This window comes from Piliocolobus tephrosceles, chromosome 4 (assembly GCF_002776525.5).
Source record: "Piliocolobus tephrosceles isolate RC106 chromosome 4, ASM277652v3, whole genome shotgun sequence".
NCBI classification, from domain to species: Eukaryota; Metazoa; Chordata; class Mammalia; order Primates; family Cercopithecidae; genus Piliocolobus; species Piliocolobus tephrosceles.
This window is the reverse complement of record NC_045437.1, coordinates 77,321,977-77,347,151: the sequence shown is the minus strand read 5'-3', so window position 1 is coordinate 77,347,151 and position 25,175 is coordinate 77,321,977. Positions and strand designations below refer to the sequence as shown.

Below are 25,175 nucleotides of genomic sequence, written 5' to 3'. Positions count from 1 at the left end.
ACCTCCCGTCTAAAAACAAACAAACGTACTTATTGCGTTGAAGGATGGCAACAGGAAGGACTCCATGATTAATCACATCTATACCATCCTAAGAAACTTTATCCACCCAAATTGTATTTCAGACTTTATAATCTAAACTACAAAAAGTGTTCACTGGGGAACTGCACAATATGACTACTTTTAACCGTAGTGATTTGAAATCTCGAGCAATGCTTTGCAGCCTTGAAAACTGGAGACCTAACGGCAGCTTTCTTCTAATCACCCAATCCAGCACTTTTTAAATCAGTAAAACTCTTCGACCACCAAGAAAAAAAAAAAAAGATGGAGGTTAAAAGACGCACCCCTTACCCACAAGCCCCCTTATCAGAATGCGAGTCAGGAGACCTGAGTTCCTGTCTCACGTCTGCCATTAAACACCTGAGTAACCTTAGCCTATCTCCTCAAATGGAAGTACTAAAAACCTCTGCGCTTCACCTAGTTTGTAGCCCCGCCTGGGCTCTTCCCACCTTCCCCTTCTTCAGCCCGCCCCTTCCTCCTCCAGCCCTGTCATCTGGCGGAGGGTACCCGCCTCCGCCCGCCTCACCCACAAGCCCCGCCCACCGGCCCCGACAGCCCTTCCCCGTCCTGGACAGAACCTACCACGAGCGGCGGCAGCTGGGGCGGGAAAGTGGACGCTGGGGGCGCTGCGGCATCACGGTCCACCTGATCGGTTGCACCCGTGGGGGAGGAGGTGGATTTCAGGCTTCCCGTAGACTGGAAGAATCGGCTCAAAACAGCTTGCCTCGCAGGGACTGGGCTGGAGGCAGCGAGGCCGCCCGACGCAGGCTTCCGGCGAGACATGGCAGGGGAAGGATGGCAGTCCGGGGACAGGACCCGCCGGGAGCGCGAGCCCGCGGCCGCAGTTCCCAGGCGTCTGCGGGCGCGAGCACGCCGTGACCCTGCCCTGCGCCGGGGCGGGGGGCGGGGCCTCGCCTGCACAAATAGGAACGAGGGGACGGGGCGGCCACAATTTCGCGCCAATCTTGACAGCGCATTCTGGTTTAATGAGCGAGCTCGGAGGTGCTCCAGCTGCTGTCATGGTTCGTTCGCTAAACTGCATCGTCGCTGTGTCCCAAAACATGGGCATCGGCAAGAACGGGGACCTGCCCTGGCCGCCGCTCAGGTATCTGCCAGGCCGGGGCGATGGGATCCAGACTGGCGCAGGCTGCCCGCTGTCGGGGTATCTAGGTGGGACGCGCGGGGCCGACGCCCGGCAAGAGGATGGGGCCAAACTTGCGGTCTGCGCTGGCAGGAAGGGTGGGCCCGACTGGATTCCCCTTTTCTGCTGCGCGGGAGGCAAAGTTGCTGATTTCTGCCCGGATCTTGCTGCCAGGTGAGGTCGTTGCCCTTCAGCGCCCTCACCTAGGGCAAAGTCCCAGCCCTGGAGAAAACACTTCACCCCTGCCCGCAGCGCTCCGTTTGTCAGGTGCCGTAGAGCTGGAGCTTAAGGGATAATTGTCATGCGTGTCCATGTGAAGAGAGCACCAAACAGGCTTTGTGTGAGCAACGTGGCTGTTTATTTCACCTGGGTGCAGGCGGGCTGAGTCGGAAAAGAGAGTCAACGAAGGGAGATAAGGGTGGGGCTGTTTTATAGGATTTGGGTAGGTAAAGGAAAATTACAGTCAAAGGGGGGTTCTCTGGCGGGTTAGCAGTGGGGGTCACAAGGTGCTCAGTAGGGGAGCTTTTTGAGCCAGGATGAGCCAGGAAAAGGAATTTCACAAGATAATATCATCGCTTAAGGCAAGGACCAGCCATTTTCACTTCTTTTGTGATTCTTCAGTTACTTCAGGCCATCTGGGCCTATACGTGGGAGTCACAGGGGATGCGATGGCGTGGCTTGGGCTCAGAGGCCTGACAATAATGTTTCGAGTAACGCTGTTTCTCTAACTTGTAGGAATGAATTCAGATATTTCCAGAGAATGACCACAACCTCTTCAGTAGAAGGTAATGTGGGATTAAGTAGGGTCTTGGTTGATGAAGTTTACCAATGCAAATGTTATTTAAATGGAAAGTTTTCCGTGTTAATCTGGGACTTTTTCTCTTATTATGGATCTGTATGCAGTTCCCAAGGTTCATTTACCATTATTAAAATTTTTTTGCCTTAGAAATTTTATGTTAACACACGAGCAAATTATCAGGCATGGGGCAGAATTGGCAGCTGGGTGAAGGCTTCAGTGGAGGTTAGCACTCGGAAAGGAAAGCAGAGGAGGCCTTTGGAAGAGCTGCTGGAAGAGATAAGGGCTGAACAAAGGCAGTGGAGAAGAGAGGGTAAAAAATCTTTAAGGTTACATGACCCTGGATTTTGGAGATCAGGAATTTAAAGATGATGCATCAAGGATGAACGCTCAGATTTTCAGTTTGAAAGCTGACATGACATGTAAAGGAGTGGAGAATAATGTACCGTTGTAATGATGAGGCGCCTCTAGGACATCTAGGATAATTTCAGGCACGGGGATCTAGGTGAATTGAACTATTGGAGGGAAGGGAATAACCAAGGAAAAGAATGTGGCGGTTGAGTGATGCCCCGTTTAAAACCTAAGAGACCTGGATATTTATGGTTGTAAGAGGAGGTATGGCAGAGGAAAAAGAAACAGTAGAAAGGAGCAGATGCTGCAGCTCTTGAATGGGACAGATACAAGGCATTTGGATTTGACACTTAGGTCACTGGTAGAGATAATGATGAGAGCCTATAGCTAAAGAATTGATAAAAGCCACTCTCAAAAATCCCAATATGGTCTGGTAATGTTGATGTTTCTTTGGTTCAGATAGCTGAGTCTCAAAGTTATTCTCCTAAGAAATTGACCCAAAGTGGACGCTATATGTAAAAAGTTTTTATAGAAGCGTTAAAAGAATAGGATAGAGACATAATTAAACATGTTTTAAGGCAATTGAGTGGAACATTAAGCAGCTATTTTTAAAAGTATGATTTAATATCAATCTACAAAGTACACAAATATGAATAATACAATTATATCAAACAGTTTTGACAGTACTGATTAGAGGCTGAACATTATTCTAAGTCTTTAATTCCCACAACAACCCTAGAAGCAGGAACTATTGTTATCTCTATTTTATGGATAAAGAAAGTAATCCACAAGGGATTAACACGATTTGTCTTGTGGATGACAAAATGGATTCAACTTGAGCACTTTGACTCAGAATTTTTTTTTTTTTTTTGGGAGACGGAGTCTCACCTTTATCTCCCAGGCTGGAGTGCAGTGGCGCAGTCTCGGCTCACTGCAAGCTCCACCTCCCGGGTTCACGCCATTCTCCTACCTCAGCCTCCCGAGTAGCTGGGACTACAGGCGCCTGCCACCACGCCCGGCTAATTTTTTGTATTTTTAGTAGAGACGGGGTTTCACCATGTTAGCCAGGATGGTCTTGATCTCCTGACCTCATGATCCGCCTGCCTCTGCCTCCCCAGAATCTTTACTCGTTACTATGTTATACACAATTGCAATTGATTAAAAGTAAATATTGGATATAAATTGGATAATGCCAAAGGGAAAAATAGTTATATTTAGGCCATAAGTGATAAGTATGAATTTTGGTAAGACTTTTAAGTTTATTTTTTTTAAAGGAGAGCCACTAAATGTCAGGATGTCAGTCATATCTATGCACATACCTACACTAAGTCCTCACTTAACCTCATCTTGGAAACTGTGACACTAAGTGAAACAATGTATAGCAAAACCAATTTTACCATAGGCTACTTAAGTTCCTAGGGCATATTGCTGGTCACAAAAACATCACCAAACTTCTAAACGAAGGCCGAAAACACTTCTAATATTAAACACTGAAATAAATATGAGCTATACATACATTTAAGAATAATAATGTGCATGTCTTTGGGATATGGAAGGAAACTGGAGTACCTGGAGAAACTCCATGCAGACATGGGAAAAGCATGCAGACTCCACACAGACAGTGGCCCTGGCCAGGAATTGATTATTTTTCTCATCAATGTTAAAAGAAAACGATGTTATTCAAGGACTTGTTGTATATAAATATATGAAAATACATGTATATTCCCAAAATATACTTAGGCTTTGTGATTTTATAGGTAAACAGAATCTGGTGATTATGGGTAAGAAGACTTGGTTCTCCATTCCTGAGAAGAATCGACCTTTAAAGGGTAGAATTAATTTAGTTCTCAGCAGAGAACTCAAGTAAGTACCTTAACATAAATTCACCACAAGAAAATCATGTCTTATAGTGGAGATCAGTATATGATAAAATGAAATTGCATAAAAGGAGCTATTGATGAGGCTGCTTAGTATCACAAAGGTGATTATAGAAAATAAGCAATTATTTATACTACATGGCAATAATTTCTTCTACTAGCTGAGTAATTGATTTCATCACCTTGAAAAGTTACAATAAACATTAAATATCTCACTGTGGTATCAGATTTGCAAGTTTTCTTGAACCATCATTCAGTAGGCTCAAATATAAATTTTACAGTATAATCAGTAACTTGTAGTTTCACATAAAGTCAAAACAACTATGTTTTGGGACTTGCTAAAATTAAGTGATGATCTCCTTTCTGGACCCAACCCTAAATGCAATAAAATGTGAATTTTAGGATGGGCTGAAATGGGTCATAATCTTCTGCTCTATTATTCCTAGTTAACCACAGTACCCAGTAATATTTTGTACTTAACATTCATTACCCAGTGTCTGAAGGTAAAAAATTTCAAAGTATTAAAATGGTTCTAGAGATCCGGGAGAGAAGCAAGTATCTCCAGTTAGCCTTGATAAGAATTTTCCTGTACCCCAATCCAGGGTTGGAGTCAGCAGTTCATGAAGCCTAGATATGCCTTGGTGACTGGAGAGTGGGAGGGGTAATCATATTAAGACTGCCCAGGAAGTCAACTCCAATGGCTTGGGAGGTTGAGGGGTGGCCAGAATTGGACCTGTGTTAATCCATTCTCATGTTGCTACAAAGAACTGCCAAGACCGGGCAATTTTACAGGAAAGAGATTTAATTGACTCACAGTTCCTCATGGCTGGGGAGGCCACAGAAAATTTAAAATCATGGTGGAAGGGGAAGCAAACACGTCCTTCTTCATGTGGTGGCAGGAAGAAGTGCTGAGCTAAGGGAGAAAGGCCCCTTATAAAACCATCAGATCTCATGAGAACTTACTATCACGAGAACATCATGGGGGAAACCACCCTCCCCATGATTCATTTATCTCCACCTCGTACTACCCTTGACATGTGGGGATTATTACAATTCAGGGTGTGATTTTGGTGGGGACACAGCCAAACCATGTCAGGACCTAAGGGGAAAGTCTGGGATCTGGCATGTTAATCATTCTTAGTCTAATAATATAATCACCAAAAAGAATGCAGTATCCTAGGGCATTACTTGCTTGGGAACAGTGGTCATAGTATTATTTTCCCATGGATATTAATGAAGATTCAACCAAAGAAGCAGAACCAGTAGTAGATAGAAATAGGTATGTTAAAGAGTTTTATTGCGAGGAATTGGCTTACACAATTATGGGGACTGGGTATGTGAGTCCAAAAATCTGTAAAGCAGGCCATCAGAAAGGGCAAGCTGGAATTCTCCAGCAGGGGCTGAAGCAGTACAGGTGAAATTTCTTCAGGAAAGCCTCAACTCTACTCTCAAGGCCTTTAAACTGATTGAATCAGCCCACTCAGATTAAAGTCCGACCTGGCACAGTGGCCAACCCCTGCAATCCCAGCACTTTGGAAGGCCAAGGCAGGTGGATCACTTGAGCTCAGGAGTTTGAGACCAACCTGTGCAACAAAATGAAACCCCATCTCTACAAAAAAATTAGCCAGCGTGGTGGCGTGTACCTGTAGTTCCCGGGAGGCAGAGGTTGCAGTGAGTCAGGATAGTGCCACTGCACTCCAGCCTAGCCAACAGAGTGAGACCCTGTCTCAAAAAAAATAAAAACTGAATTGTAATCACATCTACAAAATGCCTTCGAAGCAACACCTAGATACAGTATCTGAATAACCAAGAACTATATCCTAGCCAAGTTAACACTATGGGAAGGAAAGATCTACACAGCTATATAGGCTAAGGGGATTCAGACTTACACAGATTTTCTCCCAAGTTCTTCTTAGAATGGCATAGGTAAAAACCCAGAAGAAAGTGTATAGAATATTTGCATTGATTGCCTCTGGGCGACGGGGCAGATTTGTTGATATGCATCTTGCCGCCTGCTTCCATCTTCATGCTATTCTTTCTTCTGGTTGCTAGGATGCTCTGATTATCTCTTTCCTTGGTATATTTCAAATTCACAGACTATATCGCCATTCCAAGAAACTCTTTACTGACATTTTTGAATACTACTCAGGTTTGTTTATGGCTAGCTTGAGCTCAAACAGAAAGAAATCTCAGTTGGGGAGATGTTCACTTGAGCCAGCATTCCTCCTCAAAGATAATGAGTGTAATTTTTTTTTACGGCCTCCCTGTGATGCATGTAATTGGGTTTGGTTGCTGCTTGTGTATTTATGTATAATATATGTTGGTGTCTTGTGCTTTTTTTTTTAAGGCTAAGAAAATTTAAAGTCTTTATTATCAAGCATGCCAGGGAAATAGTGATACCAGTTAGTAAAAAATGTTAGAGTTCTTTTTTGTTGTTGTTGTTCCTCCCGCTTCCTTCCTTGTTGGTCAGTCCCACACATAGAGAGAGCACCTGCTGAGTGTCAGGCACTCTTGAATAAAAGGACAGAGATTTATGCATGGAAATCACTTGCTTATGTCAGCTCTAAAGAGACTTCATTTTTCACCCCTCTCCCCCAGTGTAAGAAGAAACTGAACCCTCAAGGTAATCACAAATTTTCTACCAAACACTAGTTATTTAGGGTAAATATTTCCTTAGTAAGGTATTGGGGGAAAATGTTTTTCCGAAGTTGTCTAGAAAATCAAGTTGTGGCTTTAAAAGAACTTGAGGTGAGGCCGGGCACAGTGGCTCAGGCCTGTAATCCCAGCACTTTGGGAGGCCGAGGAGGGCGGATCACAAGGTCAGGAGATCGACACCATCCTGGCTAACACGGTGAAACCCTGTCTCTACTAAAAATACAAAAAATTAGCCGGGCCCGATGGCGGGCGCCTGTAGTCCCAGCTACTTGGGAGGCTGAGGCAGGAGAATGGCGTGAACCCGGTGGGCGGAGCTTGCAGTGAGCCGAGGTAGGGCCACTGCACTCCAGCCTGAGCCAGACTCCGTCAAAAAAAAAAAAAAAAAAAACTTGAGGTGAGGAGGAAGGGAAGGAACTACCCACCGATGAATACATAATTTTTTTTTTTTTTTTTTTTTTTTTTTGGTGATGGAAATGTTCTAGAAGTAGATAGGAGTTACGCTTGCACAACTCTGTGAATGTACTAAATGTCACTGAACTGTACACTTTAAAAGGGTGAATTTTATGGTATGTGATTTTTATCAATAAAGTGACTTTTAAAAGTCTTTGGAACCAGCCAGGCACAGTGGCTCACACCTGTAATCCCAGCACTTCGGGAGGCCAAGGTGGGCAGATCACAAGGTCAGGTGTTCGAGACCAGCCTGGCCAAAATGGTGAAGCCCCGTCTCTACTAAAAATACAAAAATTAGCCAGGTGTGGTGGCGAGCGCCTGTAATCCCAGCTACTCAGGAAGCTGAGGCTGGAGAAGCTGTTGAACCAGGAGGTGGAAGTTGCAGTGAGCCAAGACTATGCCACTGCTCTCCAGTCTGCACAACAGAGAGAGACTCCATCTAAAAAAAAAAAAAAAACTCGTTGGAACCCAAAATTAAATAAACAAGTTTTACTGCAATGCTATAGTAGCCTTGACACTACTTTAGAAAATCCAAAATTGCCTCCATGTTACGAGATTTAAATAGTCTCCCATCCATGAAAGTTAACTAAATTTCATGTCATAATTTTTTCCGATCTCACTGTGAGAGTCTCCACAGTGATTAAAACTTCTTGAAGGTGCAGATCTCTCTCCCCGTACCACTCACACACTTGGAGTAGCAAACACTGACTGACCTGGTTTCTGATATCTGCTATGGCCCCTAGTAACTTTGTGACTTTAGGCAGGTTACAAGTAAGCCTTGTTGAAGGTTCTTCCCTTACCTATTAAATGAGATGAATAATGACAACTTTTTAGGGTGATTTTGAAGACTCACTGAAATTTTGTATGTAAAGTTTCTGGCACACGGAAGGGTATAGGCATCAGTTCCTGCTGCCGCCCCGCGCGCCCCCCCCCCCCCACACAAACTTGCTACTTTATATCTGATAGAACATACACATTAATATATTAACGAAATCACAGTGAACAGACTCATGATCTCATTTTCACCTTAAGATATTATTTTGTTGTTGTTTCCCTCGATCTTGAGACAAAAATCCACTGCCACCTAAATCAACTCTCTCATCTCCCCTGACTTCATTCTGGATTCCTTTTTTTTCTATCTTCACCATGCTCTGCTGTCCCAACCTTTTAGTATTATCAAAGGCAAAATAAAAATGTTGAGATTAATCTCTAAATTTAACATTTTGTTTGGGAAGAAAAAAATTGCAGTTTAGGGCATACATGCAGACAGGTAGCCTTCCATATGTCTGAAGAACAAAGGGAAGGTTAGAGGTTTTACTTAAAAGAAGAAATGTTACCACTTTTTGAGAAAGTTCATTGGCACTACTAAGGTTTGGGGGCACTGGCAAGCTCCGACTGGTGAGCAGTGAGTGGTGGGCAAAATTAGTTCTAGAGTTGCCGCAAGTTATCTCAGAAGCTGTAGATAAAACCGGTTTCAAGTCACAACAAGCAGTTCCAGCAGTCAGGCTCACAGAAAATTACATTCTTGGTGCAATGTTTTATACCCTGAATGCTTTTTTCCCCTGTCCCCTCAACTCTGATTTAGCTGGGTATGACAAGAATGACCCACTGTCACCCAGGCTGGAGGGCAATGGTGTGATCTCGGCTCACTGCAACCTCCACCTCCCTGGCTCAAGCAATTCTCCTGCCTCAGCCTCCCAAGTAGCTGGGATAACAGGCATGCACTACCATGCCCAGCTACTTTTTGTGTGTTTTGGTAGAAACGGGGTTTCTCCCTGTTAGCCAGGCTGGTCTCGAACTCCTGACCTCAGGTGATCTGCCCACCTCAGCCTCCCAAAGTGCTGAGATACAGGCATGAGCCACCACGTTCGGCCTACCCTGTTTTAAACCTCACCACAGTTTACTTTTCTGCTACCCTCAACTTTTTCAGAGCTTTCTTGTGTTAAATAACTTTAGTATGATTAAAATAAAATTCTATACTACACTTCAATTGTAGTCTGTAATGCCTGTGCCTTTGCATGTGTTTCTGTCTCCTTTGACACTCGGTTAAGGAATCATGCCCTGAGGAGTATTTTCCCTCATCACCCCTGGCCCTGCGTTCCCATGAAGCGTCCTCTGCACGTCTTCATTGTATGCCCTTTCGTACATTATAGTCACTGCTGAGATATTTCTGACTGCCATCACAATCTCTTTGAGTGCAGGGACTGCATATTTTATCTCCGTCCCCAGAATCTAGCATAACCCCTAGCAAAGTAGGGATTCGGAAATCACACAATGAATAGTACATAGGTGATTTATAAAAATAGAACCATCCCACGTAGTACCACTTTGTAACCCACCTCTTTTTCCCTCATATATTAGAAAATAAAGTCCTGTAAATATTTTTAGTGGCTGCATAGTATTCCATTATGAGGCCGGAGCATACCCAATTTTTAATATGGGCATACCTCAGAGATATTGCAGGTTCAGTTCCAGACCACTGCAATAAATAAAGCAAATATCACAATAAAGGTGGTCACATGAATTTTTTGGTTTCTCGGTACATATGAAAAGTTATAGTTACACTATAGTAATAGTCTAATAGATGTACAGTAGTAGTATATCTTTAAAAAATGTACCTTAATGAAAATATGACTAAAAAATGCTAACAATCATCCAAGCCTTCAGTGAGTCATAATCTTCTCACTATGGAGTGTCTTTCCTTGATACTGATGGTTGCTGACTGATAAAGGTGATGGTTGCTGAAGGCTGGGGTGGCTGTGGCAATTTCTTAAAATAAAACAATGAAGTTTGCCGCATTGATAGACTCTTCCTTTCATGAAAGATTTTTCTGGAGCATGTGATGCTATTTTATAGGATTTTACCCACAACAGAATTTCTTTCAAAATGGGAATCAATCTTCTCACACCTTGCTGTTGCTTTATTAACTTAGTTTGTGTAGTATTCTGAATCTTTCGTGGCCAAACAATGTTCACAGCATCTTCACCGGGAGTAGATTTAATCTCTAGAAGCCAGTTGCTTTGCTCATCCATAAGAAGGAACTCCTTATCCACTGACATTTTATGAGGTTCCAGCAATTCCATCCCATCTTCAGGCTCCACTTCTAATTCTAATTCTCTTGCCATTTCCACCACATCTGCAGTTATTTCCAACCCTGAAGTCTTAAACCCCTCAAAGCCATCATAAGGGTTGGAATCAACTAACTCCAAACTCCTGTTAATGTTGATATTTTGATCTCCTCCTATGAATCATGAATGTTGTTAATGGCATCTAGAATAGTGAATCCTTTTTAGAAGGTTTTCCATTTACTTTGCCCAGATCCATCAGAGGAATGACTGACTATTGCAGCTACAGCCTTAGAAAATGTATTTCTTAAATAGTAAGACTTGAAAGTCAAAATTACTCCTTGATCCATGGGCTGCAGAATGAGCAGGAATATTTTGAAAGGAAATCTTCCTTCCTGAGCAGTAGGTCTCAACATTAGGCATAAAATATTTAAGTGAACCATGCTGTAAACAGATGTGCTGTCATCGAAGTTTCGTTGTTCCATTTCTAATGCACAGGCAGAGAAGATTTAGCATAATTCTTAAAAGCCCTGGGATTTTCAGAATGGTAAATGAGCATTTGCTTCCACTGAAAGTCATCAGCTTGCCTTAACCCCCAACAAGAGAATCATCCTGTTCTTGGAAACTTTGAAACTAGGCATTGACTTCTCCTCTATAGCTATGAAGTCCTAGATGGCATCTTCCTTGGATAGCAGGCTGTTTTGTCTCCATTGAAAACCTGTTCTTAGTGTGACCACCTTCATCAATGATCTTAGCCAGATCTTCCGGATAAACTTGCTGCTTCACTTTGTACTTTTTTCTTATGAAGACAGCTTTTTCCTTAAACATCATGAACCAAACCCTGCTAGTTTCAAACTTTTCTTCTATAGCTTTCTCACCTCTCTCAGCCTTTACAGAATTAAAGAAGGTTAAAGCCTTGTTCTAGATTGGGCTTTGGTGTAAGGTAATGTGGCTGGTTAGATCTATCCAGACCACTCAGCTTTCTCCACATCAGCAATAAGGCTGTTTGCTTTCTTTGTTTTTTGGTTTTTGTTTTTTTGAGACAGAATCTCGCTGTCACCCAGGCTGGAGTGCAGTGGTGTGATCTCAGCTCACTGCAAGCTCCACCTCCCAGGTTCACACCATTCTCCTGCCTCAGCCCCCCGCGTAGCTGGGACTACAGGCGCCGGCTACCACGCCTGGCTAATTTTTTTGTATTTTTAGTAAAGACAGGGTTGTACTGTGTTAACCAGGATGGTCTCGATCTCCTGACCTCATGATCCTCCCGCCTCGGCCTCCCAAAGTGCTGAGATTACAGGTGTGAGCCACCGCACCCGGCCAGGCTGTTTGCTTTCTTACCATTCACATTTTCACTGGAATAGCACTTCTAGTTTCCTTCAAGAGCTTTTCTTTTGTATTTACAACTTGGCTGTTAGATGCCAGAGGCATGGCTTTTGGCCTGTCTTGGCTTTGCTGTGTGCTTCCTTCACTAAGCATAATCATTTCTAGCTTTTGATTTTACATGAGAAATATGCGACTCTTCCTGTCACTCCTACGCTTAGAGGCCATTATAGGGTTACTAATTGGCCTCATTTCAATATTGTTGTGTCTCAGGGAATTGGGAGGCCAGAAAAGAGGGAGAGAAATAGGAATAGCCAGTTAGTGGAGCTGTCAGAACACACAACATGTATCGGTTCACCATCTTAAAAGGGCATGATTTATGGCACCCCATAACAGTTACTTGCAACAGTAGCAGCAAGATCCCCAAAACATATTATAATGAAAAACTCTAAAATATTGTGAGAATTACCAAAATGTAACATAGAGATACAACGTGAACACATGCTGTTGGAAAAACTTCACCAATAGACCTGCTCAGTGCAGGGTTGGCACAAACCTTCAATTTGTAAAAAAGAAAAATACCTCAGTATCTTTGAAGCACAATAAAATGAGGTATGGCTTAGTAGGGAACCCCATTTTTAAAAGCTCAGTGTGAAAAGTCTTAAATTGAGGGTGTATTTTTACGTTCTGGTTAAGACACCATTCCATTTCAGGGTTTTTTGTTTTTTTAAGTGGTTTCCCAACACTCCCTGGGGAAATGGAGCCAGAATTCCATTGGCCATCCTCACATCAGGAACAGTGAAAAAGGATAATGTTTATATGGCACCCGGAGTAATCAGATAAGGCCAGAGGACAAGAGTCAGGGTTCCACCTAATCTAAGCCCTACCATCCTGATGTCTAAGGGCCCCTGAATCAGAGGCCCCTGTAGCCCACAGGCACCAACTGAAGTCTTTTGTCCACATAACAAGTTGCAGCTCAGGTTTCAAAGTCAGGGTGCTGGAGTTCAACTCCCAGGTCCGTCATTTCCTGGCTGTGTGACCAGTAGTTTCTTAACCATTCAGGCTCAGTTTCCTCATCTATAAAAAGGAATGATAGTACCACGTACGATTGCCAGTTAAATGCAGTGTGTACATTATCTCATTTAGTCTTCATGCAAACCCTCAACACTCAGTCACAGAAACATCAAGCATGTCCACACATTTCTTAACAAAGAATACGTATGCTACCACATACCAACTCCCCTTTGTTAGGGAATCCAATCTGGATTGGTTTAAACTAATTGTAGGAAAGAAATTCAGCAGTGAAATACGTCACTATATTGGATGCTTCCTATTTGTCATTTACTGTATTAATTTCTAGCACTTGTGCCGTGTAAGGGCTGATAAACTCAAACACTAGCTCAGCTTTTTGCATGTTCTTTTTTACCCACCTGGAGGTCCAGTGTTTCCTGTGATACTGAACTCTAAACTGCTAAATAGCCACATTTTACAGAAGCATATTCTTCATACCTTTGCTTTAACTTAAATCTCTAACTTTGCTCTATCTTTAATTTGTTTTTTTGGCTTTTTTTTGTGGTGGCGGGAGTTGGGTTTTTTTTAAGACAGAGTCTCGCTGTCTCACCCAGGCTGGAATGCAGTGGCGCAATCTCGGCTCACTGCAACCTCCGCCTCCTTGGTTCAAGCGATTCTCCTGTATCAGCCTCCCAAGTACCTGGGATTACAGGTACACGCCACCACGCCCAGCTAATTTTTCTACTTTTAGTAGAGACGAGGTTTCACTATGTTGGCCAGGCTGGTCTGGAACTCCTAACCTCAAGTGATCTGCCCGTCTTGGCCTCCCAAAGTGCTGAGATTACAGGCATGAGCCACTACGCCTGGCTAATCTGTTCTTCACTTTCTTTTCCACGCTCACTACAAAAGGGCAAGGAAGTCGTCACATCTGCAATTACCAACACGGTCACAGCTTTGTTTTGGCCATCATTGGTTTATAAACTCTCTTCTCTCCCAACTCCAAATCTTTGTTTCTTCTAGATTCAGTTCTCTCTCTGAAGAGCCTAGTCCAACCTGGTCCCTGCAACTGCCCTGATACCTTAGGAGATAACCTGGGCTTATTTAACTTCTCCCTGGCCTCCATGTCTTTTTTCCAGCCTGAGTCAAAGTATATTCTTTGCTCTAACCTAATTCTTTGAAGAATGACAGAATAAAATAAGTAAAATATATATTAGGAGGGAGAGGGAGGAGGCAATCAAGTTCTTGATTAATCCTTATTATAACTATGAGTTCAAGGACAATTATATAATCTTGTTAAAGCAGCAGGCTAAAAACTTGACATTGAATTGCAATTTCTGTTGTGTATCTAATTACTATGAAAGCCTAGTTCCACAGGTTTCGTCATTTATAAAGGGAATTGCAACCCCCCACCATGACCAACAAAATAGTTTCAGAGATTGGGAGAGATTAAGCTAGTCAGCGTACACCAAGCTTGTCCAGCCCATGACCCGCAGGCCTCAGAGTGGCCCAGGATGGCTTTGAATGCCACCCAACACAAATTAGTAAACTTTCTTAAAACATTATGCACAGATCTTTTTTTTTTTTTTTTTAGCTCATCAGCTATCGTTAATGTTAGTGTATTTTATGTGTGACCCAAGACAATTCTTCCAGTGTGGCCAAGAGAAGCCAAAATATTGGACCACCCCTGAGTAAACACTGGAATTAATTAACTTCTTCCCTCTTGGATTTTAATTACATAATAATAAGCTCATTTTTTAATACTTCACCCATTCCTGTATTGTTTGAAGCATGAAAATCCTTTCCCCGTTCCCAAAGGTAATGACATATTAACAGTCTGAATGTTATTCCAAGCTTTTCTGCAGTCATTCAAACATATCACTCTTTTTCTAATATTTTATCAGGAAAATCTTCACACATACAGAAAGAAGTTTACAGTAAACCATCCACCTAGATCTACCATTAACATTTTACTCTACTAGTTTCATCACATCTTCATTCATCTATCAATCGATCTTGTTCATTTTTGCATTCATAATAAACTGCAGACATTAGTGTATTTCCACCTAAATACTTCATCATTCATACCATTAATGATTCAGTCTTGGCCGGGCACGGTGGCTCACACCTGTAATCCCAGCACTTTGGGAGGCTGAGGCGAGCAGATCAGCAGGTCAGGAGATCGAGACCATCCTGGCTAACAGGCTGAAACCCCATCTCTACTAAAAATACAAAAAATTAGCCAGATATGGTGGTGGGCGCCTGTAGTCCCAGCTACTCGGGAGGCTGAGGCAGGAGAATGGCGTGAACCTAGGAGGCGGAGCTTGCAGTGAGCCGAGATCGTGCCACTGAACTCCAGCCTGGACAATAGAGCGAGACTCTGTCTCATAAATAAATAAATACAATGATTCTGTCTTTTACAGTTTTTTTTCTTCTGAAGTAACTATTACATGAGACACAAGTCTTAAATGTACATTTGCTAAGTTTTGGTAAATGTATACACCTGCGTAACCCCAGCCCTATCAAAAATACAGAATAGTACCTACCATCCCCAGAAAGTTCTCTCCTGCCCTGTCCAAGTGAATCTTTATCCCACCCCTCCAGAAATAATTCCTATTCTGATGGTTTTCCACAAGAGATACCACAGGATATCACCTGGTTCTGTTTCATGATTCATGTGAGCCATAGATGTACAAATGTAGGCTGAATTATTGCTCATAGGCCATACTGATGTTAAGTGCTTCTTGTTGAAAGGATTCATATTTATGATGATTTTAATTCTACAGTCACTGCTTCTTAGTCAGATTATTTGACTAGTATGGATGGATTTTACAAAAATTATGTGTAATTCTTTTTTTAACCTCAGGGAACCTCCAGAAGGAGCTCATTTTCTTGCCAGAAGTCTGGATGATGCCTTAAAACTTACTGAACAACCAGAATTAGCAAATAAAGTAGACATGATTTGGATAGTTGGTGGCAGTTCTGTTTATAAGGTAAGTGTAGTTATTGGTAAATAAAAAGAAATGTTCTATTCTACTTTCTTTCAGCTTCCCTGCCATTTAAAGGAAGTGGAAGAAAACAGATATAACTCATTGTCTGAACCTTTAAAAAATTAAGCCATGAGTATAGGAAGCAGCACATTATCTGTACTGTAAATTATTTGTTGTCAGTTCAAATTATTTGTTGTTTGATACTATACAAACTAAATAGAAATGCAAAAATAAATACTTTAGTCTGTATCAGCCTATCTTTTATAGGCTATTTATTATTATTTATAGCCTATTTATTATTTATTTATTCATTTATTTTTGAGACAGGTTCTTGCTTTGTCACCCAGGCTAGAGTGCAGTGGCACTGTCTCACTGTAGCCTCGAGCTCCCAGGCCCAAGCAATCCTCCCACCTTTCCTCCCAAGTAGCTGGGACTTCAGGCACACACCATCATGCCTGGCTAATTTTTGTATTTTTTGTAGAGTCAGGGTTTTGCCATGTTGCCCAGGTTGGTCTTGAACTCCTGGGTTCAAGCAGTTGATCTCCCAAAGTGCTGGGATGACAGGCATGAGCACCCAGCCTATTTATCTTTTTAATTGGCAAATAATTGCATATATATATATTATGTACAACATGTTGTTTTGAAATGTGTATACATTGTAGAATGGCTAAATGGAGCTAATTAACACATGTATTACCCACTTATTTTATGTGGTAAGAACACTTAAAGTCTACTCTCTTAGCAATTTTCAAGAATACATTTATTAACTATAAAATAATAGATGTTGTACAATAGATCTCTTTAACTTACTCCTCCTATGTAACTGAAATCTTGTATCCTGTGACCAACATCTCTCCAGTACCAGTCTACTTTCAAATCAAAGAATAATTGATGTTTCCAATTTAAAATCCATTCTAAATCTTTTCCTGAGAATTGTAGTTGCACTGCACTGGTTTCTACTACCTGAATGTACCCTAGATACACTTGAGTTACCCCTTTGTCTTTCAGGATGAATATATCTCTTACTGAGAAAGGGTTGGGGCTCTCAGTTGATATACACTAACGAGATGTATATGAATTTATTACAGCACAAAACTTCCTCAACCACTTTTTTTTGGTTTTTTGTTTTTGTTGTTGTTGTTGTTGTTTGAGACGGAGTCTCACTCTGTCGAGACTCTGTCGCCCAGGCTGCAGTGCAGTGGCATGATCTCGGCTCACTGCAAGCTCCACCTCCCAGGTTCACGCCATTCTCCTGCCTCAGCTTCCCGAGTAGCTGGGACTACAGGCGCATGCCACCATGCCCAGCTAATTTTTTTGTATTTTTAGTAGAGACGGGGTTTCACCGTGGTAGCCAGGATAGTCTTGACCTCCTGACCTGCTGATCTGCCCGCCTCGGCCTCCCAAAGGGCTGGGATTACAGGTGTGAGCCACTGCGCCTGGCCAATATACCCCTTTTTTAATACCAAATGACTTCCAGCTTTAAAATTTTTAAGGATAATAGAATTCTTTGCCTTTTAAAACACTAATGAAAAATTAACATTTATGAGGAGGAAGAAAAATCAGTTTCTGTCATTTGGGTGGTCTTGTGGTAAGATATATACACTGAAATTATTTTAGAAAGAAGAGTTAGGTGGAGGCCTGTAATCCCAGCACTTTGGGAGGCCAAGGCGGGTGGACTGCTTGAGGTCAGGAGTTCAAAACCAGCTTGGCCAACATGGTGAAACTCCATCTCTCCTAAAAATACAAAAATTAGTTGGGTGTGGTGGCGGGCCCCTGTAGTCCCAGCTACTTGGAAGACTGAGGTGGGAAAATCACCTGAACACAGGAGGCAGAGGTTGCAGTGAGCTGAGATCGCGCCACTGCCCTCCAGCCTGGGTAACAGAGTGAGACTCTGTCTCAAAAAAAAAAAAAAAAAACTCTCAGTTTCTTGGGCTCCTGTTTCTAGAACCTCTTATTTTCTCAATTTGTGATAGAAGAAATGGGTATTTTTTCCTTGATATTTTCATCCAAGTATGAATTTCTTCTAAGAAAACAAGTTATTTCTTTATTCTGTTCAGTGCCTACCACACTTTGAATGATTCATTACCATAGTCACTAGAAAATGTATTCTTTAAGCAATATAAGTACGTAAATGCATTTATATAATATGATAAATCTATATATAGATAAATAGGAAGTAGGATCTTCAAATGATATTTTTACATTACCCACCTACCACACATCACAACAGCTTGTAGGTATCATTCAGGCTTATCTTCTGTGGGCCAAATCAGACCTCAGCCTATTTTTGTAAAGAAAGTTTCATTGGAACACAGCTCCACCCATTCGTTCAGTACTGTCTGTGGCCTACAAAGGTAGGAAACCCAATGGCCCTCAGAGCCTAAAATATTTACCATCTCTCCCTTTACAGAAGGTTTGCTTATATAATCACCCTTTTTTTTTTTTTTTTGAGACTGAGTTTTGCCCTTTTTGCCCAGGCTGGAGTGCAATGGTGCAATCTCGGCTCACCACAACTTCCGCCTCCCAGGTTCAAGCGATTCTTCTGCCTCAGCCTCCCAAGTAGCTGGGATTACAGACATGCACCACCATGCCCGGGTAATTTTGTATTTTTAGTAGAGACAGGGTTTCTCCATGTTGGTCAGGCTGGTCTCGAACTCCTGACTTCGGGTGATCCACCCGCCTCAGCCTCACAAAGTGCTGGGATTACAGGCATGAACCACTGCACCCAGCTTATAATCAACTTTAATACAGAACTTCACCACCACAGTCAATCTAATAATCCAGACAACTCCTAAGTGACTAAGGGGCAGGTAACATAGACAACATGTGCAGGACAAACTGATAATTCACATCCTAGGCAGGACAGAGCAGAACAGCACAAGATTTCTTCACACTACTTAGAACAGCATGTCATTTAAATCTTATTCATTATTTCTGGAATTTTCCAGTTAATATTTTTAGATCACAGTTGGCCACAGATAACAAACTGGAAAGTGAAACTGCAAATAAGGGGGGACTCTGCATTCCACTTTTTAAATTTTTGGTACAGTAAGAATTGGTAGAGCATCTATTTGGTTGTAGCAAAGATAATAAATGATTTAATATAAAATGACGTTTTGAAAATAAAAAGTAAAATTTGTTCTGTACCCTTATTTGGAATTTTAAAAATAAACACTTGGATTTGTTATGTCTGTGTGTGTGTGTGTGTGTGTTCTATAAGCTATTTAAGATAAGAATTACTGCTTTCTTAGAATTGCAATTAAGACATACTTTTTATGAATGAGAATTTTACAACATTCATTCCAGGGCAACTTTTTCTATAGAAATTATCAACCATATTTTAGGGAGTAGTTAGAAAAGTCACGTACAATATTAAGCCAAATGTTAATACAATTGTTAGCAAGAAGCAGCAGAATAAATTACCTACCTACTAGCATTGTAATTATCTTCTGAGAATTGGAAGCATTACTAAATTTTATGTATATGTACTAAGTATGCTCTTGGGGGTTTCCATAGTCAAGGTCTCATTAAATTGTACTATCTTATTCATACATGTTTATGTAAATTTTTCTATGGAGAGCAACTAGATAATTTGGGGCTCTTAACTCTCAACAGCCAAAGGGAAAACAATAAAAGAGAATGCTTAAATTTAAAAGTTCTTGTAAGCAAACTGGAGGCCAGACTATATTTAAACTCAGTCTGTCATAATTATTGATAACGGTTAGTGTCATTCTCAATATAACTAAGGCATACTTTGCAGCACCCCAGATGAAATAATAGGATATTTTAATAGTATGCTTTGGCAGTACCAAGCATATTTTCAATCCTTGGTATAAACTAACTAAACATAAATCTTAGAGTTTCTATGTCTTTTGACACACATTAAGAAAATTGATGTTTTATTTCAAAGGAAGCCATGAATCACCCAGGCCATCTTAAACTATTTGTGACAAGGATCATGCAAGACTTTGAAAGTGACACGTTTCTTCCAGAAATTGATTTGGAGAAATATAAACTTCTGCCAGAGTAAGTATAATGTTATTTTAAAAAAAAAAAAAAAGGCCAGGCACAGTGACTCACGCCTGTAATTCCAGCACTTTGGGAGGTCGAGGGGGGCAGATCACCTGAGGTCAGGAGTTGAAGACCAGCCTGACCAACATGGCGAAACCCCATCTCTACTAAAAATTCAAAAAATTAGCTGGGCGTGGTGGCGCATGCCTGTAATCCCAGCTACTTGGGAGGCTCAGGCAGGAGAACTGCTTGTTCCTGGGAGGCAGAGGTTGTAGTGAGCCAAGATCACACTATTGCACTCCAGCCTGGGTGACAGATCAAGACTCTGTCTCAAAAAAGAAAAAAAAAAAATTAAGTCTTTTAAACCCTGAGCATGTGATGTCTTTCCCCTTGTTTAGGTCCTATTTCATTCAGCAATGTTTTATACCTTTCAGTGTTAAATTCATTCTTATGTATTATATTCCTTTTGATGCTGTTGTAAATGGTGTTTTCTTTAGTTTCAGACTGTTCATTGCTATTTACAGAAATGCAAGTAATTTTTGTTTATTGATCTTGTATCTTGCAACCTTGCTGAACTCATTTAGTAATTCTGATTCTTAGTAGATTCCTTAGGGTTTTCTCTACAGTATAATGTCATCTGCAAATATAGGTTTACTTCTTCCTTTTTAATCTGGATGTTTTTTACTTTTTTCTTTGCCTAATTGCCATGGCTAGACCTGTCAATACAGTGTTGACTAGAAGATAGCAAGAGCAGACTTACTTGTCTTGTTCCTAATCTTAGACGGGAAGCTTTTCTCTCTCATCAAGTGTGATTTAAGCTGTGAGTGCCTTTATCACATTGAGGAAGATCCCTTCTGTTTCTAGTTTATTTAGTATTTGTTATCATGAGAGTATTATAGATGTTGTGGCATACTTTTTCTGAATCTATTAAGATGATCATGTGGTTTTTGTCTTTTATACTAATACTTCAATGCACTATTAATATGGTATATCACATTGATTTTCATGTTAAACTAATGTTTCTGGGATAAATTCTACTTGGTAATGGTATCTAATCCTTTTTATATGTTACTAGGCTTAGGTTGCTAGTATTTTGTTGAAGATTTTTGCATTTATATTCTGAAGGGGTGATTTATAGTTTGTTTTTCTTTTTGAGACGGAGTCTCGCTCTGTCACCCAGGCTGGAGTGCAGCAGCACAATCTCAGCTCACTGCAAGCTCTACCTCCCAGGTTCACACCTCCTGAGTAGCTGGGACTACAGGTGCCCACCACCACACCCGGCTAATTTGTTGTATTTTTAGTAGAGACAGGGTTTCACCACGTTTGCCAGGATGGCCTCGATCTCCTGACCTCATGATCCGCCCACGTCTGCCTCCCAAAGTGCTGGGATTACAGTTTTTGTTTTTGTTTTTGTTTTAATGCCTTCCCCTGGTTTTGTTATCAGGATAAAAGTGACCTCATAGAGTGAATTAGGAGATGCTGTCTTCCCTTCTGTGATTTTGAAAGAGTTTGTGACAGATTGGTAGTACTTCTTAAATGTCTTAGAAAATTTTAATAGTGAATAGATTGAGATAGGAATAAGGAAATTGCTCCAAAGTGGAGATTCTAAACAAGGCTATGGGAGAAAGCAAAAAACTCTTCCATTGCAACATTTGATGGTCATTTGTACTTTCAGGCATCTACTAACATGACATCATAACAGCCTCTTTAATGGAATGGAGGGAATTCTCTAACGGGAGACCTAGAATAAGTCAGTCCTTCATTCTCTGGAGAAAAAGGAAACCTGTGAAGATAAAGTGAATGTATCTTGTCCCTGGAAAACTAACATTGCTCAATTCTGGAGCGACTTTCTCTCCAGATCTCCGTGCGCTGGGGAACTTGGATTTGCTTTCTACTGTCCAAATATAAACTTTGGTCATTCTCCACCTCCCCTATCCCTTTCCCCACAGCTACTCACTTAGTTTAAGCCCCGTTGTCTCTATCAGTTAACCTCTTGTGGTTATATAGGTTTCTGTTCAAATATAATGTCTTTTATTAACACTATTCTTCCCGATTTAAAAAATAAAACATGCTAGTATAGTGAAATACAGAAGAAAGAGAGAACTTGTGAGGCAAGAAGAGAATAAAATTAGAATGTAGAAGGAGCCACAAGTGATGGAAGCCAGAGCAGAAGGTCATATTAATAAAGTAAGGTGGTTTTACTTTGTGTCTGCCTTCATCCCTGTAGGTCATTGTTTGGGCAGTCGATTTTTCAACAGCACTGTGCCAGACTGTCCTCTAGGGCTCTGCTCTCATTCATCTTACCTGGAAGAAATCTATCTCAGACTATTTCACACTAGACCCCAACCAAACCAGCAGGCCCAGATATTTTATATCGGCAGTTTTCTACTTAATGAGCCCCCAACAGGCTTTTACTTCTAGTTAACAATCTTCTATGTGACCATGTAGTCAAAGAGAATAGAGATTAAAGAGGCCTGTGGAGGCAGTAGTTGGCTCCAGAGCTGGGACAGATGCCCCTTGTCAATGGACACCTTGAAGCAGGTTTTGGATAGGCTGATGTTTCTTCTTCTGACCCTACAACTTCCTGTCAGGATGCTGGCATACTCGTCCACATTACTCAGCTGCCCCTTTGCTCCTGAGCCTGTGCTTCCTGTAGAGTCTTGATTTTAATTGTGTTTTGGTTTTTTGGTTTATTTTTTGTTTTTGAGATACAGTCTTGCTTTGTTGCCGAGGCTGGAGTGCAGTGGCACGATCTTGGCTCACTGCAACCTCCTCCCAGGTTCAAGCGATTCTCCTGCCTCAGCCTCCCAAGTAGCTGGGATTACAGGTGCCCACCACCATGCCTGGCTAATTTTTGTATTTTTAGTAGAGATGGGGTTTCAGCATGTTGGCCAGGCTTGTCTCGAACTCCTGACCTCAGATGATCCACCCGCCTCGTCCTCAGCTTCCCAGAGTGCTGGGATTACAGGCATGAGCCACCGCCCCCGGCCCAGAAACTTCTTGATATGTCGCTTTTGTCTTATGAACTGACAGTCTTGACACTTGAGAATTTTGCACCAAAAATGTATGTAGATGTTACCTTCCATGACTCATTTCAGAGAGACTAAAATTATAATAGAAAATGGTTAATAGAAACATTGCTTCTTCCTCGGAAATATAAATTATTCCAGAAAGCATCTTTTTCCCTATAATTTTGTTACTTTGTACCCCTAATTTTTTTTACCAAAATTGCATAATCTCTAATTAGTCAACAAAGGTTAATGTCTGTTATTACTTAGCAATGTATTGACTATCACGAGACTTAAACGTTTACTGTGTTGTCCCTGCCTACAATGAGTTTTAAAAATAGAGAAATGAAACAAACCAATAATACTAGTAGGCACCATTTATAGAACACTTAATGTGTTAGTCCCAAGGCTACATTCTTTTTTGGTTTTTTGGGGTGGGGGCGGAGTCTTGCTCTGTCATGGAAACTGGAGTGCAGTGCAGTGGCGCCATCTTGGCTCACTGCAACCTCCACCTCCCAGGTTCAAACAATTCTCCTGCCTCAGCCTCCTGAGTAGCTGGGATTACAGGCACCCGCCACCATGCCCAGGTAATTTTTGTATTTTTATTAGAGACAGGGTTTCACCATGTTGGCCAGGCTGGTCTTGAACTCCTGACCTCAAGTGATCCACTCACTTTGGCCTTCCAAAGTGCTGGGATTACAGGCATGAGCCACTGCGCCTGGCCAACAATGCTAAATTTTTTACAAGGATGAAGACTTTGACAGCCAGGCTCAGAAGCATGTCACACAGCAGAACCAGAATGAAGCACAGTCTGATTCAAGCAGGTGTTCCTGACTACCTGGAGCATACTGGGGTGCAGCCTGCATAGTACTGAAGAAGTAACCAAAGATTGGGGTTCATTGGAGGCTGGAATGGTCAGAAGATTCCTCAGTGGAGAAGCTGAGTTTTGGATGGGAAGCTGGAGAGAACACAGGCTTAAGTGAGAGTTAGGGAACAGGAATAGCAGATCCTAATAAAGGAATTACAATCTGCCACACATTGTGGAATTAGAGCAGTGTGGTGTCCATCAATCAGACTGAAGCAGAGAACCTGTCACTGTCCAGGGCACATAATTTCAGTTATACCCTAAACAGCTTCAGGTTGTATTTTGTCTTTTGCTTACACAAGAAATGTGATACCAAATGTAAGTCTTGCCAAAAGTTCTTAAGAAATTTCCTATGAGCTGGGTGATAGGAAAGAGACAAGGGAAACTGCTAACTGGTTTTTGAGAGAATGAAGAATCCAAAGGAAACAAAAGAGGAGAAATTACACTTTTTCTTTTCTAACTTTCTACATAGTTTACAGTTTTTTTCTTATCATTTGCATATGTAGTATATTTGCATGATATTTATCCAGCTTGACAGTGGTTTACCATTGTGAAGAAAAAAGGGAAACTTTTTATTTGCTTTATGCATTATTGATGTGTTTAAACTGAGAATGACAGAAGCTGTGTTTTTAATGGACACATAATTTAATTATATATATTTTTCTTTTACAGATACCCAGGTGTTCTCTCTGATGTCCAAGAGGAGAAAGGCATTAAGTACAAATTTGAAGTATATGAGAAGAATGATTAATATGAAGGTGTTTTCTGGTTTAAGTTGTTCCCCCTCCCTCTAAAAAAAGTATGTATTTTTACATTAGAAAAAAAGTATTTTGTTGACTTTAGATCTATAATTATTTCTAAGCCACTTGTTTTTATTCCTCACTACTCTTGACTCTATCAGATACCATTTATGAAACATTCTTGCTATAAATAAGTGCTTCTCCAAAACCCTGACTGAGTCCCCAGCACCTGCTACAGTGAGCTGCCTTTCCACACCCATCACATGTGACACTCTTGCCAGTCCTTGACATTGTCGGGCTTTTCAAATGTTGGTAGTATTTATTAAAGATGAAGATCCACATACCCTTCAACTGAGCAGTTTCACTAGTGGAAATACCAAAAGCTTCCTATGTGTATATCCAGAGGTTTGTAGATAAATGTTGCAGCCTTGTTTGTAACAGTGAAAAATTGAAAACAACCTGGAAGTCCAGTGATGGGAAAATGAGTATGTTTCTGTCTTAGACTGGGGAACCCAAAGTAGATTCCAAGACTGAAATTTCAGTGAAAGCAGTTTATTTGCTAGGTCATACCAGAAACCATCAGTTGAGGTATGGAAAAATTGAACTGAGAAGGTAAGAAAACCAGTTTAAAGTCAGCGAGCAGGTTCTCACTGGTAATAAGCTCCATACTGCTGAGATACAGGGAAATGGAAGGGAAAAACTGGAGTATTGATTCCTCTCTCTCCTTGGTTGTCAGCTCTCTGTCCTGTGTGTGGGCGGAATGTACTCCAGCTGCTCTATAGTAAGTCCCAGGTGTTTGCAGTAAGAAGCTGCTGGCATGCACGGGAACAGCGAATGCCAA

The 25,175-nt window shown here is 41.4% G+C and overlaps 2 protein-coding genes across 2 annotated transcripts in view; one reads left to right on the top strand and one right to left on the bottom strand.

The window, feature by feature from the left end:
• MSH3 (mutS homolog 3) overlaps positions 1 to 909 on the bottom strand; it is a 230,807-nt gene extending 229,898 nt beyond the window's left edge. The window contains exon 1 of the mRNA XM_023214955.2: positions 640 to 909. Within this exon, the coding sequence (XP_023070723.2) occupies positions 640 to 840 (201 nt within the window). The 5' untranslated portion in view covers positions 841 to 909. The remainder of the gene's footprint in view (positions 1 to 639) is intronic.
• Positions 899 to 24,685, top strand: DHFR (dihydrofolate reductase). Its single transcript, XM_023214958.2, has 6 exons — positions 899 to 1,162; positions 1,934 to 1,983; positions 4,103 to 4,208; positions 15,587 to 15,713; positions 19,621 to 19,736; positions 24,267 to 24,685. Exons 1-6 carry the CDS (start codon positions 1,044 to 1,046, stop codon positions 24,343 to 24,345), a joined length of 597 nt encoding a protein of 198 aa, XP_023070726.1. The 5' UTR covers positions 899 to 1,043; the 3' UTR covers positions 24,346 to 24,685.
• Positions 24,686 to 25,175: the final 490 nt, after the last annotated feature.

Excerpts from the sequence above, each read along its gene's own strand:
- DHFR (XM_023214958.2), top strand. The coding sequence starts at position 1,044 with ATGAGCGAGCTCGGAGGTGCTCCAGCTGCTGTCATGGTTCGTTCGCTA. Across the intron at positions 1,163-1,933 it reads CTGCCCTGGCCGCCGCTCAG|GAATGAATTCAGATATTTCC; the intron begins GTATCTGCCAGG and ends TCTAACTTGTAG. Across the intron at positions 15,714-19,620 it reads GTGGCAGTTCTGTTTATAAG|GAAGCCATGAATCACCCAGG; the intron begins GTAAGTGTAGTT and ends TTTATTTCAAAG.